Raw genomic sequence first — 15,738 nt, forward strand, 5'->3', positions numbered from 1 at the left:
CCCTATTTAAAGCGCCCCGGGCTCGGTCGGAAATCGGATTTCCTTTTTCCTGGACGCGTTTCCTGGCTTCATAGCCCCAGCGGGGGGGAAGCGGCCGCCGGCGCGCAGGGGGCTGGGGACCGGGCAGCGCTTTAAAAGCCGCCCAGCGGGCGCTGGGGAGCGGCAAAGCGACTCCGGAGCGGGTTGGGACCTGGCCCCGTGCGAACGCGTCTCTGTCTCCGCTCCAGATCCAGTTGGCGAGACTCTGTTCAAGGAGGGGAAGAGCCCGGCGTGGGGCTCGCTCAGCCCCGGCGTGCAGAAAGGTAAGGGCGCCACGTCTGTCCCTCCCGCCGGGCCCCTCCGCGCGCACCTCGCCCGGCCGAGCCAACTCGGAGCGTTTACACGGCGCTCCGCAGCGCAGCCTCGGTCTGCCGGGGCGCGGCGCGTCTTTCGGCTCCTGCGGCGGGTGAGGAACCTTGCCGGGGCAGGACAGGGGTATTCGCCCCCCGCCCCGGCACTGGGGCCAGGCTGGAAACACGAGGGAGACAAGAGTGACCCAGCCCTTTCGGGGGAAGGGGGAAGCAAAGAAGCAGGAGGACCCTGCACAGACGGGGATCCCCTCTCCCACGCGCGGGGAAATTGCACGGGTGGGACTGACGCTTTTCAAACCCCGGAATTTAGCTCCGCGGCATCGGGGCCGGGACCGAGAGAATTGGGTTCCCTTCAGCTGGGAGACGCGGGCTTTGTTTTCGGGGGCCGGGGGGGGGGTGGTAATTCGTTTTTTCCCCGGAGCCCGAAACCAACGTTTTCCTCCTGACCCAGCGCCTCCAGCTTCTGCCAAACCCCGCCGGATTATTGGAAACAACGAAGGGAAACTCCCGCCCCACCCTGCACCCCCAAACCCCACCGCCTGAGCTGCGGGGAGGGTAGCCCAAGGGGCTGGCCGAACTGGAATCCGAATTGGCCGCGAACTCCCGTGCGCTTAACGCGGAGTCTGAGCCACGCGCCCTCGGGGTTTCCAGAGGAGAATTTCAATGTGATCGTTTGGTGCGGGATCAACTTTCGAGGTGGGGATTCGGGGAGAGGCTGGGGGCCACTCGGGACCGATGGACTCACACGAGATCTGCCCGTTAGCTCGAGTCCCAGGGATTAATAAACACAATCGAAGGAATCCGGCGGAAGGAGCTGCCCAATGTAACAAACACCGTTAGATCGAGTTAGATTTAAAACAAAACCGAGCCCGAAGAAACCCCCCCAAACCCGCCCGCCTCTAAATCTGCCCCTCGGGGAGACTCTTGTCCGCCTCGCTCCCTTTAAATCACCGTCCCTTGTAAACTGGAGCCCTGGCCATCGATCTGATCCGGATCTGGCCATTCACGCCCGGCTCTCGGTTATTTCCCGCCTGTGGATTCACCCGGGATTAAATTCTGGCTTGTGGGTCCTGGGAGCCGAATGTCCCGGCGCCGCGTTCGCCAAACGGAGCTCGAGGGGAAACGGGGGGTGTGGAATACGGAGGCGCAATAGCAAACCGGTCCCGGCCGCTCTCCCAGACCCCGCGGCTACCCGGCGCGGGTCGGTCCGTGTGTGTGCGGGGCGGACAGACTCCGCGCCGCTGAAATGTTCTCCAAACGGTTTAACCGCATTTCTTGGACCCACTGGCTATTGTCAACACACCGCCGCCAGCAATGATCGGTACAAACGGGGTGTGGACAGAACAACCCGAACCCGACACCCCCAGAGGAGCTGGAGGGCGGCTGACAAAGACCCGGGACGCCACGCCAGGCTATTCTGTCCCGGTTCATACCCGGTTCTTTGGGTTTGTTCCCGTTAGCCCCAGTGTCCGAACGGCGCTTTGTGGCACCCGATGAAATCGGGCGCTATTGAAGTGTACGGACCGGTCAGGGTGTGGCAGCGGGGGTGGGGGAATTTGAGAACAGAGGCTGTAGCGCCCGGACAGACAAGGCTGGGCGGGGGTCGGGGCGGCTGCAGGCTGGATGCTGGGGGCAGCAGGCTCTCGAGTTGGGTGGGGGAATTGCCCAGGACGCTGGGGGCTGGTCAGACAAAGACGGAGCAGGCACCTAATCTGGGTGTGTCGGGCACCGAGGAGACACCATCTAGTTACCGTGCCCAGAAAACGCCCTATGAACCCCCCGGTCTGACCCTCACCAGCCCTTTCTGCCGGCCAGGGTCCCTGTTACCCCCGTTCCCTCCCCCTGTCTCCGGGCCCGGCCAGGGCCCCTGTTACCCCCGTTCCCTCCCCCTGTCTCCGGGCCCGGCCAGGGCCCCTGTTACCCCCGTTCCCTGTCCCGGCTACGGGCCCGGCCAGGCACCCGCGGAGAAGTATGAATTCAGCGGTGCCTGTGAGTAACCCACTGGCCAGGCAGCTGCCAGCCTCCAGCCCCCGGGCAGGTTTGAAAGGTCTCCCGGCCCCTGTACAATGATCCGGGGGCAGAGCTCAGGGCCGCTCTATCCAGGGAGCTGCAGTGGCCAGGGTGGGGCTGTCTATCTCTCGCACCCCCCCCCCCGGTGCCTCGCTTGCCCCGTGACTGCCTGGGGTTGGTGTGAACGGGAGCAGCCTTGGGCTAGGAGCTCTCGTCTGAACGCAGCCCGGAGCCGCAGCCTCCTCCCGCTGGGCGCTTTGGGGTGTGGTTCCCCGAGAACCCTGCCCTCCTGCCCCCTGCATTCCCTCGGCTCGGAGCTGCAGCACCCGGCGAGCAGAGCCAGGGCCTCGCTCATGCAAACCCGGCCCCGGAGACAGCGGGAGAGGACCGAGAGCAGGCGGGGGAAGCGCCCTGGCTGGGCGGCGGGGCAGGGCGGGGATGCGGCGGCTGCTGACAGGAGCTGCAAGTGGGGACGCTAGGCACGCGGAGAGGGACCTTCAGTCTGCCCGGCTCTGTGGGCCGGCTCAGCCCCTGATACTGGGAGGAAGGGGATGCTCCCGGGGGTGCACGGGCAGCCGGATTGAACCGATCTGCTAGGCAGCGAGAGGGGACGCCCCGGGGTTGGCTTCCTTGAGGACAGGACCATGCCAGACACATACAGACTCACGACTGGGCTAGACCAGGAAGTTCTTTTCACCCCGTCTCATGACACCAGGACAACGGGCCAGTCAATGAAAGGGGCAAATTCAGAACAAAGCCCAGGAAAGCTGTTCACACAACGCACATTAGCCAGCGGAACTCGCTGCCACAAGATATCCGTGCAGCGGGAGGCGTAGCAGGGTTTTTTTAAAGGATTGTTTGCATGGATGATTCATGGGAGAACAAGACTCTCCAGAGCTGTTACAGCAAATATCACAGAAAATAACCAGGGTATCCTATGGGTGACAGGACACTGGGCTAGATGGAGCCCGGGTCTGATCCACTCTGGCCATGCCTGTCCCGTGCCCCCCCCCCCAATGTTCTGATCTGGGGGGCCCCCGTTCCAAAAGGGCCCCCCCAGTATCAGCCATTCCCAGCGGAGTGCGTGGCTGCATGCGCAGAACCATTGCACCCTAGGCCTGGGGCATAGCAGGGGTTAAATTCCCACGCATCGGCCCCCCTGCTAACCCCAGACAGGCAGCACTGGGGGCACAGAAGGGGCCCCTGGGCCCAGGGCCGGCTCCAGCATTTCTGCCACCCCAAGCAAAAATTAAAAATAAAAATAAAAAAGCCGGGATCGGCGGCGGCAGTTCAGCGGCAGGTCCTTTGCTCCTAGAGGGAGTGAGGGACCTGCAGCCCCCGAATTGCCGCAGGTGCCGCCCCTCTCCCTTGGCCACCCCAAGCACCTGCTTGTTAAGCTGGTGCCTGGAGCCGGCCCTGCCTGGGCCATCCAACAGTTTGAACACTCAGAGCAAGCGTCACCAATGCTCTGTTTGAAAACATGGGCTGGCATGGTTTGCTCTGCGCCAGGCCCCAAGTGCTGCTAACGCTGGTGGGCAGGTAACACCACATCCTGTTCTGGGCAGCGCATTACCAGGAAGATATTGACAAACTCAGAGCAGCGTCACAGGACCTGGCTCTGGCTTGGATAGGACACAACTAAGGGGTCACTGTCTGCAAGGAGCTGAAGGGTGCAAACCCTGAGGAAGGAGGGGGGTGATTTAGGGCACTGGGGGTTGAACTGGGAGTTATGGGATGAAATTGAGAAAGGGAAAACATCATCTGCGCTATTATTAGTGGTACTCCGACTCTTAGGAAACCAATGGTGGGGAAACAGAGGACAATCCCAACCAGTCACAGATATTCCTGCTGCTTCGAAAGGGCTGATTCCCAAAGCTGAGGAAAAAATCAGTGAAATTGACTGGGAGGAAAATTTTAGAGAGAAGAAGGTAGGTGAAAGTTGGGAGCTCTTTAAGAAGAGTTTACTCAGTGGCCACATATACTAAAATTGGAACAATACAGAGAAGATTAGCATGGCCCCTGTAAATGCTAATGACACGCAAATTTGTGAACCGTTCCATGGCCAAAAAGCCACAGTTCCACAATTGTGAAAGGACAACTTCGACTTAAAGCCCATCCTGGTTCAGTGGTGAGGTGAAGGCAGCAGTTGGAAATAAAAAAAAGCCATACTAACAAATGGGGAAAAGAGGAAATAGATTGCAATCGATATAAATTAGAAGTAGTGAAGTGTAGAAAATTGATAAAGGAAGCCGAAGACGTCAGGGAAAAATCCATGGCTGGCAGGAAATTAAGAAGGAGTTTTTAGAGTATATTATAAACAAAAGAAATACTAGTAATGGTACAGGCTCGTTGCTAGATAGAGATGGTGAAATTGTTAATGATGCAGAAAAGGCAGAAGTGTTCAATAAATATTTATGTTCTATATTTGGAAAGAAGCAGGCTGCTGTACTTGTATCACATGAGGAAGATGAAGTACTTTCCAGTCCATTAGTAACTCAGGAGGATGTTAAACAACATCTACTAGGACTAAATAGTTTTAAATCAACAGGACCAGATAACTTGCACCCAAGAGTCTTAAAAGAGTTGGCTAAGGAGATTTCTGGCCTGCTCATCTTAATTTTTAATAAATTTTGGAATACAAGGGAAATAGCAGAAGACAGGAAAAGTGCTGATGTTGTGCCAATATTTGAAAAGGGCAAGTGGGATGACCCAGGTAACCATAGGCTCGTTAGTCTGACATCAGTACTGGGCAGAACAATGGAAAAACTCCCATGAGATTCAGCTGGTAAAGACATAAAGGACAGGAATATAATGAATGAGGCCAACATAGGTCTTGTCAAACAAACCTGATTTCAGACTTTGCTGAGATAGCAAGTTTGGCTGACAGAGGTAACTGCATACCTGGAACACACACTGACTTTGGTAAGGTGTGTGCACTATGCCATATCGATGGAGCACACGTTAAATGCACCAGGAACTGGCCGAGGTCAACGGGGAACCAGGGATCTCTGCTGGTGGGACAGCTGCATATTGTCCCACCAGCTTCAGTAAACTGTGGGGGGGGGACCCGTCCATGCTGGGGTGTGCAGGGGTTCTGGGTGCAGTGGTGAACAATCTCCAACAAGGGGGCAGTGTGTGGGGCTGGGGGGGGGGAATCCATGGGGCTGGGAGGCTGAACTGCACTGGCCTTTCTGCCACCCTCCCCCCACTCCCGCTCCCACTCCTTTCCCGGCTCCTGCCCGCCACGGGAAGGGGAGTCCTTCCTCAGCAATTGCCTTGGCTTGTGGCAGCCGAAGGCAAGCGAGTGCCTGTGCCCAGCTGTCTGCTTTGGGTCTGCGTGAGCCAGTGCTCTGCTGTGGGGCCTAAGCACTGTGGCTAGAGGGCAGGCAGGCTGGTGGCGGGATACAGGACAGGGACCTGCTCAGGGGCTGGCTGGTTCTTTTCGGAACTGGGTCAACTCGCCCCTCAGCCAGCTCTGCTTGCTAGCCATGGAGGGCTGACTATCCGGGCGCCTGCCCCAGGAGCTGAGTGCAAAGCTCTCCAGGCAGCCGGGGGCTCTCCAGTCGAACCCAGCGCCCCTGGCTGCAGGTGAGACTAGCACAACCGGCGCCCAGTTCCCGGAGGAGACGCTTTCAAACCCAGCTCCCACACCGAGACACGCGTGTGCACTGGCCGGCCACCCAGCTGGGTGCCTTAGACATCACACGCACACACACAGCCATGTCACACACACATCCATCACACACGCGCACACACACATCCATCACATACACACATCACATGTACACACGCAGATCGCATGCACACACACCCCCCATGTCACACACACACATCCATCACACACACACATCACATGTACACACACACACATCACATGTACACACACACATCCATCACACACACACACATCCATCACAGGCACACATACATACCATCACACACAACAATCACTCACATCCATCTCTCTCACAAAACATGTCACATGCACATGCACACTCTATCACACACACACACACACACACACACATCACATGCACACACACACACACACACATCCATCTCTCTCTCTCTCTCTCTCTCACACACACACACACATCACATGCACACAGACACACACATCCATTTCTCTCCCTCACACACACACACACACGCCCAGTCCTCAGACCCTTTATCACTTTTGCTCAGTCCAGACTCAGACAAGATCCCCACTGAATTCCATTGGAGTTTAGCCTGTTTGTCTGTTACTGTCTGGCAGTGCCTGACCCCTCCCGAGTGTTTCGGGTAGAAATAACAATCACTGTCTCTCTCTCTTCCTTCCCCGCCGGCAGGAGAAAAGAGGTGGTTAGCTTACAGGTAGTTTGGTTTCTGGGCACGTCGGGGGTGGCCGTGTGTCGGGGGTACACTGGATGTCTCTGTGTGAAGAGCTGACTGAGGGGAAGCTAAGGCAGAGGGAGGAGATGCACTTTGAAGCCTGGTGTCTCTTCTGTCTTGTGGCAGGGAGTTCCACTGTCTAGGCCAGAGTTTCCCAAGCAGTGGCTCGCTGAAGGCTCCAGATGGTCGCAGGCCCGGTGCAGAGGGGAAGCCCTGGGGGAAGGGGAGATGTTGGAGAGCGAGCCCGCCCTGCACTCACCCCATAGTGGCAGCTGCTGTCCTGCAGGGCTGGGCCTGGTTCCCCTCAGGTTTACATCAGGTCGCAAGGCCTGGAGCGGGGAGCTGGGCCTAGCCCCGGGACAGAGCCACCGCTGCAGGGTGAGTGAGGGGCACGCTAACTCTCCAGCCCGCCAGCGCCTGCCCTCGGCGCTGGGCCAGCATGCGGGGGTGGTGCTGGGGCAGAGGGTGTCCCCTTGGGACAGCGAGGAGGAGGACGCTGGCCTCAGATTTTGCCCCCCCCCCCGCTAGAACCCTGAGTGGGGGTCACAAAAAGACGAAATGTGGTTGGCAGGTCTCCCAAGTAAAACGTTTGGGAGCCCCCAGGTGAGGCCCAGCTCCCGGGAGGCCCTGTCTCCTGCGATCTCCAGCGTCCCCTTGCTGGGTGCTGGGTCATCGGCCTGGCGGGGACTTGCTGTGGTGGGAGGCCGCAGTCTCAGAGGGAGCGGCGCACACAGAAACGGGCACCTGGGTGCATTGTGCTCACATGCAGCACCACATGGGTATGTTACATGCAGATGGGCATGTTACACACTCACGGGCACACACAGGTATGTTACACACACAGCACCACATGGGTATGGTACACACACACACACAACACCACACGGATATGTTACACCCACATGGGCCTGTTACACACTCATGGGCACACACGGGTATTTTACACACACACAGCACCACATGGGTATGTTGCATGCACATGGGCATGTTACACACACACAGAGCATCACATGGGCATGTTACACACACACACACACAACACCACACAAGTATGTTACGCGCACATGGGCATGTTACACACTCACAGGCACACACGGGTATGTTACACACACAGCACCACATGCCCATGTTACTCGCACATTGGCATGTTACACACTCAAGGGCACACATATGTATGTTACACACACCCAGCACCACACAGGTATGTCACACACTCGGGCACACACAGGTATGTTACACACACAGCACCCAGAGGGATGTTACGGGGGCCGTTTTGTTGATGTATGTGACTCTGCAGTAAAAACAGAGCCATGTCTCCTGCGGTGTTTGACCTCCTTTCCCCGCCCCAACGCAGCCCCTCTTGTTGCTGAGTTTTTTGCAGGCTCTGGGGGCAGGACTTGCACTATGTGTTTGTACAGCACTGACTGGGGGCAGGGCGTGCGGCTGGGGGCTCAGCGCGGCCCCCATAGAAATGTTAATAGTATTTGTTGTCTGCAGCGTTCCTTGTAGCTCCGTTGGTCCCAGGGTGTTAGAGAGACACAGCGGGGCAGGTGAAATCTTCTATTGGACGGACCCACTCCTGCTGGGGACAGAGAGGAGCTTCCCAGCCGCACAGGGCGCTCTCAGGGCTGGGAAAGGCTCTCCCAGTGTCAGCTAGACACAAAGGAACTGCGTGTTTAGCGCATGTAGTTAGCATGTGTTGTAAGGGCCCATTCAAGGCGGAGGGGCTGGTTAACACCTTTGCAGTCATAGGACAAGCAGAGGGGGTTACAGCCTGTTGTAATGAGCCATAAATCCAGTGTCTCTGTCCAGACACAGAGCGATCGCGCTGTGAAACGTGTTCACCCGCGAGTGACAGGGTGTCATACAATGATCAACACCCAGCACACCCCGCCTTTCGAGATCCATGGGTCCCACACACGCCCCTCCCAACATGTGGTGTGTCTCAGCCAGTGCCCCCAGAACAAGTGATGTGGGTGAAACCAGACAATCCCTGTGCTCTCAAATTAACTCACACAGGAAAATGATCAAAGACAAAACCACCCCGTCACCTGCGGGGGAACACCACCGTGATCACCCCATGTCTGACCCCTGCTCCGTCCTGGTCCTCAGAGGGAACCTGCCCAACGCTTGAAAAAGACAGAGCCGGTGAGCGTCAGTTCATCACTCTGCTAGACTCTACAAATCCCGGACTGAGCAGAGACCCTGGATTTATGGCTCATTACAACAGTCTGTCACCCAGCAGCCCCCTGTTTTTGACTGCAAAGCTCTTAACCAGCCATGCCCCCTTGAATGGTTTCAGAGGGGTCGCCGTGTTAGTCTGTATCAGCAAAAACAACGAGGATCCTTGTGGCACCTGAGAGACTAACACAGTTATTTGGGGATAAGCTTTCGTGGGCTAGAACCCACTTCACCAGGGGCATGGAGTGGAACATACAGTAGGCAGATATAGATACATGGTACATGAAAAGATGGGGGTTGCCGTACCAATTCTAAGGAGACAATTCAATGAGCCCATACAACATGTGCTAACTACGTGCGCTAAACACTCTGTTCCACCTGCATTAAGGGCTCCCTGCGGCTCGAACACATCACATCCCCACCAGAAGCTGCTCCAGCAAAAGAGATCTCCTCTCCCCCGTGTCTCTCTAATAATATTTGTGGCGTTGCTGGTTTCGCTCCACTTGGGGGCAGCACACTGCTGGGGATGGGCTGGACGGTTTCTCTGGGACCTGTCCACACAGGGCACTGACCCCGCTGCCAGACGGCCCCAGTTACTGGGCACAGTGACTTGGGGCAGGCAGGGTGTCACGGACTCACAGGTCGTGGCCACTCTTGGCCCCGTGCGGTCCATGGGGGGTGCCCCTTTCAGTGAGACAGCCCTTCTCGGGGATCCACTCTCTCTCGGGGTCAGGCCCCTCCACCTCCTGGAGCCGCACCTCTCTGAGCCTTAGCATGTCTGTCTCTGCCGTGGGCCACCTCAGGGAGTCCACCCGCTCTGGACCCCCCGGGCCTCCGCCCCCGAAGGGGTTGATGCCCCCCCACCCCCGCCCTGTTCTCTAGACCGGAGTGACTCTCAGCCAGCGTCACACAGGAGGGTTTATTGAGAGTTGAACCCAGCACAGGAAACTCTCCGGGCCTCAGGCCTGGCCTCCCTCAGCACAGCACATCCCAGTCTCCCCTGCTTCCAGGTGGGCTCTGCCTGCCCCCCCTCTCCAGCCCAGAGTCCCCCTGCTTCCCAGCTGGGCATCTGATACCCCCGACCCCAAGCCCCGCCTCTGTCCATTGTCTTCTCTCCAGGGAAACACGGTCGTAAACTGGGTCACCTGGGCCTCCTCTCCTCTTTTTGCAGCCCATTATCCTCCCACTGGCCAGAACCGGCTGTGACTCCTGAGCTGGGCCTCCGGGTCGCCAGGTCACCAGTCGCTGGGGTGTCCATCCTCCAGACCATTGGCTGGGGTCCCAAGTTCCCTCTCCGGTCCTGTGTACCAACAAACTCCCCCTCCCCTCCCCTCGTTAACCAGCAACACCCAGGGACACTGAGTCCCACCCCCTCTGCATGCAAACCATAGGAAACCCAAGAAAATCCCCCATAAGAAACAAGGAAAAACAAGAAACTCCCCCCCTTCATCACACAAAGCAGGTGAACCCCTCCCTCCACAGGACCCACATCGGGCAGCACCAGGGAGCGGCGGCTCTGGGGCTTTTCGGGCGCCCGGGCGATCACCTTCCAAGCCCGTGCCTGTAACTCCTGGGCTGGGCACTGCCGGGGCGTCCCCACCAACGCGCTGCTCTCGGGGAAGCTCTCCAGACGTTCAGGCGGGGGGAGATGGGGGGTGGGACTTGTCCAGTGCCAGCCCCTGCCCCCAGCCCTGCTATGGAAATTGATGATCAGTGTGGTTCCCCGGGGGCTCCCGCTCAGGCCCCCATGTGGCAGTTGCCAGGGTTATGGACGGGAGCCCCGGGGGCTGTGGAGGGGCAGGGTGAAGAGCCAGGGCTGGGCATAGCCCCGTGATGACCCATGTCCGTCTGCCCCAGGGGCGACGTGCCAGGTTACAGGCTCGGACCCCCCACGCCGGGCGCAGTCACGCTAACCGCCTGCCCCTTGGCCTCGCAGGCAGCGGGCAGATCCAGCTGTGGCAGTTCCTCCTGGAGCTCCTGTCGGACCGCGCCAACCTGAACTGCATCGCCTGGGAGGGCACCAACGGGGAGTTCAAGCTGATCGACCCGGACGAGGTGGCCCGGCGCTGGGGCGAGCGCAAGAGCAAACCCAACATGAACTACGACAAGCTGAGCCGGGCCCTGCGCTACTACTACGACAAGAACATCATGACCAAGGTGCACGGGAAGCGTTACGCCTACAAGTTCGACTTCCAGGGCCTGGCGCAGGTCTGCCAGCCCGCCGCCCCCGACCACGCCCTCTACAAGTTCCAGGGCAACCTGGCGCCCCTGCCCTTCTCGGGCATCTCCAAACTCAACCTCATGGCCTCGGGGGTGACGCCCACCAGCTTCTCCTACTGGCCGGGGTCCGCCCCCACCCTCTACCCCGGCCACGGCCTGCAACCCTCCGCCCCCTTCAGCGCCATGGCCGCCTCCCACATCAACAACATGAATAACCACTACCATTAGAGCCCGCCGGGGCGTGCCAGGTGGGGGGTGGGTTTGCCTTTGGGTTCCCCTTCGAGGGACCCCCTCTTTCCTCGTGGCCCTTGGGGGGAGAGGGGGCTTTTCTGAGTAGGTGGCTGGACCCCGTAAGAGATGGGTCCGTCTCCCTGCCCACCTCACCCTCATCCCCTCTGAGTCCAGAAGGCAATTAGGCCAAGCCAGCGCCCTGCTGGCAATGCCAGCCATGCCCAGAGGGTGAGGTTCTCCCAGGGCAGCATCTGGGGCTGGTGGGGAAGGGGCAGCTAGTGGCCGGGGTCGCCAGGCTGCAGGTCACTGGGGGTCCCAGACTGAGCCTCTCTCCAGCCCAGCCCCTCCGTCTGCTGTGGGGCCCAGCCTCTCTCCAGCCCTGCCCCTCCGTCTGCCGTGGGGCCCAGCCACTCTCCAGCCCCGCCCCTCCGTCTGCCGTGGGGCCCCGCCTCTCTCCAGCCCCGCCCCTCCGTCTGCCGTGGGGCCCAGCCTCTCCCCAGCCCCACCCCTCCGTCTGCCGTGGGGCCCAGCCTCTCTCCAGCCCAGCCCCTCCGTCTGCCGTGGGGGCCCAGCTGCTCCCCAGCCCAGCCCCTCCGTCTGCCGTGGGGCCCAGCCTCTCTCCAGTCCAGCCCCTCCGTCTGCTGTGGGGCCCAGCCTCTCCCCAGTCCAGCCCCTGTGTCTGCCGTGGGGCCCAGCCTCTCTCTAGTCCAGCCCCTCTGTCTGCCGTGGGCTGCCGGGAGAGTCTTGCTCAAACGCCAACCCTCATGCATCAGCGCATGAGCCAGGCCCTGGGCTCAGGAGGAAATCCCCCTCCCCCGCCGGGGGCAGGTTAATGCCTGTCAGAGGAGTCGTGCCTGCCTCTGAAGCTGCTGGTCTGGGGCACCGTCAGAGGCGGGATACCAGGCTAGATGGGCCCCGGTCTCATTTAGGGCAGGGTGAAAGTAGGGGGGAGGTACCGAGGTAGATGGGCTTATTGCTCTGATCCAGGGCAGGGGGGGGGGGGGGGGCGGGGTACCAGGCTAGGTGGGTCTGTTGGTCTGATAAAGTCCTTGGGTCGGGTCCAATCCCTGGTTTCGCTGCAGCAAACAGGCAGCAGTTCAGCCTCCAGCGGGTGGGGTGGAGGCGACGGGCTCACACACAGGCTGCTCTGGGCAGATGGGCGCGGGGGGGTTGGAAGGGACCGGGAGGACGTGGGGAGTCGGGGCCGTCTCTCGTGTAATGAGACGAGAGCAGCTGGAATGACCTGGGCCGGGCTGGAGGGCTCAGTGGGCCCTGGGCTCAGTGGGCTCTGCCGGGATTTCAGTAGCCCCCTGGTCTCTGGCACTTGGCTGCATGCGGCATGGCTTCGCTGCTCTCCCCCAGACACAGTCGCATCTAGTAAACGCTGCACCCCTGCTGCAGCTTTGGCTGATGGTATGAATGGCTCGCTCTGAGCCCTGCTGGGCTGGGGGGCTCCCTGCTGCATGTGGGGAGGATTCTGATCAGTGTCTGGGATGGGGAGCCCTGGGATTCAGGGTGGCAGCTCGGGCTTCCTCCCTGCAGTTGTAAGAGCACTGGCCATGTGGCAGGATGTTAGTGCAGTGAGGAGGAGGATGGAACGGCCGAAGGGCAGACCAGCCCCTCCACTGGATTACACGGGGCTCAGTACACGTGGGGGGGACAGGATGTGGGGTGCATGAGTGGTGCTGGCACGTTCAATAAACTGGAGAGTTACTTTAACGCCGAGGCTCAGTCTGTGAATGCATCAGTGCAGCGGCTGGAGTGGTATTTGCTTTGGAGGCTGCGGGTGGGGAGAGGAAACGGGGCCAGGAAGGTGCCACTTGGAGCCAACACCACAATCCTGCGGAACTGGACTCTGGAGAGGCGGGTCCAGCCCACCCCCAGGCCTGCCCTCCAGAGCTGGGTGCCTAGTTTAAAACGGGGAATGAAGACAGGGCCGAGTGGAAAGGTGGATGCTCCGGAGCAGAGTCGACTCCTGGGGGAATTCTGCGCCCAAACATTACAAATTCTGCGCACAAGAGTTTATCATTCTGCAAAATTCTGCATATTTTATTTGTCAAAATAACACTATATAATCACACCAGTTTCAGTTATTTTGGTAATTTATTTCAAAACACCTGTCAGCAAGTACGTCTGTAACAACACAGACACACACACACATTTCCCCAGGAGGAGAGTGTTAAAGAAACCCCTACGACAACCCAATTCCTGATTCTCTGCCCCCTTCCCCGCCAGGGCCCAGCTGCGGGGACCCCCAGCCCAGACACTGGCACCCCCTCCCCCCAGAGCCTAGCTGTGGGCCCCCCCAGCCCAGACCCTCACACCCCTACCCCCCAGAACCCAGGGATCCAGAGAGAGAAAAAGCCTGATCCCGGGTCCCAGCCTTGCATGGAGTTTCCTGCGCACTGCCTCCTTCCTTCAGGGCGGGCCGGCAACTGTAGCTCCTGGGAGACCTCCAGCTTCCCCCCTGTCCTGCCCCCTCCACGCCCCGCCCCACCCCACACCCGCACAGTGTCTTCTAATTGCCAGCTGGGCTCTGCCAAGTCTAGTGGCCCCCTAGTGGCATCTAGCAGCTCTGCAGCCCATTTCGGGGGGGGGGGGGGGATTCTGTGCGCACAATATTAATGCCTGTGCAAATTCTGCATTGCGCAGTGGTGCTCTATTCCCCTGGGGGGATTCAGAATCATGACCACTGTTATGCTGTGAAACCACAGTCACTAGGCAGGCATGGAACCGACCAGGGCCTCCTGCTCCACAAGCCCTGCCCCAGACCAACAAACCGATAGGGGACTCTCCCTACTCTATGAGCAATACGAGGTCTATGACACACAGCTGAGCAGTTCTGATTCCATCCTGTAGCAGGCAGAGGTGACAGAGAGATGCCCCCAGCCCGCTCCCCATGCTATGAAAGCCCCCCAGAAAGTCCTTGCTAACGGCTCCCCAGAGCATATGGGCCCCGCAGCTGTGGGTCTGCACGCTCCGGGCTCCGGCCATTCACAGAGCACTGTGTGGTGCACGCAGCTCCCGCGCGAGACGACGCCCTCAGCCACGTGCGGGAGCAATCCTGGGGGCTGTCTAAGGCTCTGAGCCTGTAGCGCTTTCCGGCAGCTGGCTGCCTCTGGGCCGCCCCACCCCCCCAGCTACACCTGACCTTGAGTGTCATTTCTGGGGCGACACGGCCTCGCTCGGGTCTGGCGTTCCCTGCCCCCTAACGCTGCGGTTGTCTAGCCGCTTCGGAGTGCTGTACTGGGAAGCAAATTTAGACGCCAGCCGCAATGACTGTAGGGCTCAGACGGGGACTGCCTGGGACAGAACGCCTGTCCCTCTGCTTCAAAACACCAGCCTCTAGCATGGACGCTAACGGGGCACGCCTGCCGCTGGCATTGGAGAAGGGCATTAACCCTCATCCCTTCATGCACACTAAGCAAAGGCATGACCCTGCTGCAGGGGACTATAATTGTGTATGGCTGTGCATGCACCACAGGCTTCAGACCCCCGTGAGCAAGCGCCCCTGGCTTCAGGGGGCGCCGTGTGTACACGCCTGAGGGCGCAAGCAGGCCCTGTCCAAGGACACGCAGACAGACCCTTTCATAGATCAGCGGTACAGGTAGCTTTGCTCCTGGCTGCAATACAAGGGCCTGCCACAAGGTGTCCCCCTACCCCATGCATCCCCAGCTGAGTCTACACCAGACCAGGAATGGGCCTCCTGCCTGCACCCAGGTTGTTACAGGCGTGACACCGCTTCTCCCCACTCTGCTCTGCTCCGTCCTGCCGGAGCAGGGCCTGGCCTGCGACGCGTGTCTCTGCTGGAGCCTGGTCCCTGGCCTGTGATCCCGCTCCCTCCCTGGTAGGCTTCCTGTCAGCGCTCCAGGCTATCCCTCAGCCCCCTCCCCAGCTGTGCACGCAACTCGTGGCTTCTTGGCTATCGATCACGTGGACAGACGTGCTCAGGCCTCGGTCTCCACGGCCGTGCGCACCTGAGTAGAGTGCATGTGCACGCTGGTAGCATCGCACGCCCGTATTGCAGAGGTGTGAACGACGACCCGGCCTGCAAGGGAGGGAGCATCAGTGAGTCACGGGGCTAACAGAAGAGACGGTGCAGTCGCCTGTTCACAGGGAAATCCCACCACTGAGCAGGCCCTCGGGCGGCTCACCTGCCCGCAGGTAAATCACGGTAGCTGGATCGAGAGGTGAAATATACACAGTTCCCAGGTCAATCATAGTGTTGCCCGTGCTAAGCGCAGGTGCCCCTGGAAATCCCAGCTTGGGCTGTGCATTCTCCATAGCTGGTTCCAGCCGCTAACTCCGAAAGAAAGCGCCCACTCGTGACGCGCTGGGGCCGCTGCCGGGACCACGCGCCCACTCGCAACGCGCC

At 59.7% G+C, this 15,738-nt stretch overlaps 1 protein-coding gene and 1 pseudogene across 1 annotated transcript in view; both read left to right on the forward strand.

Annotated features, from left to right (window-relative positions):
* The window catches only part of FEV (FEV transcription factor, ETS family member), a 50,499-nt gene extending 39,139 nt beyond the window's left edge, over positions 1–11,360 (forward strand). The window contains exons 2-3 of the mRNA XM_026647720.1: positions 13–302; positions 10,849–11,360. Of these exons, the coding sequence (XP_026503505.1) occupies positions 13–302; positions 10,849–11,360 (802 nt within the window). The remainder of the gene's footprint in view (positions 1–12; positions 303–10,848) is intronic.
* Positions 4,329–4,426, forward strand: LOC112110590 (annotated as a pseudogene).
* Positions 11,361–15,738: the final 4,378 nt, after the last annotated feature.

This window comes from Terrapene carolina, unplaced genomic scaffold (assembly GCF_002925995.2).
Source record: "Terrapene carolina triunguis isolate 2854851 unplaced genomic scaffold, T_m_triunguis-2.0 Scaffold62, whole genome shotgun sequence".
NCBI lineage: Eukaryota > Metazoa > Chordata > Testudines > Emydidae > Terrapene > Terrapene triunguis.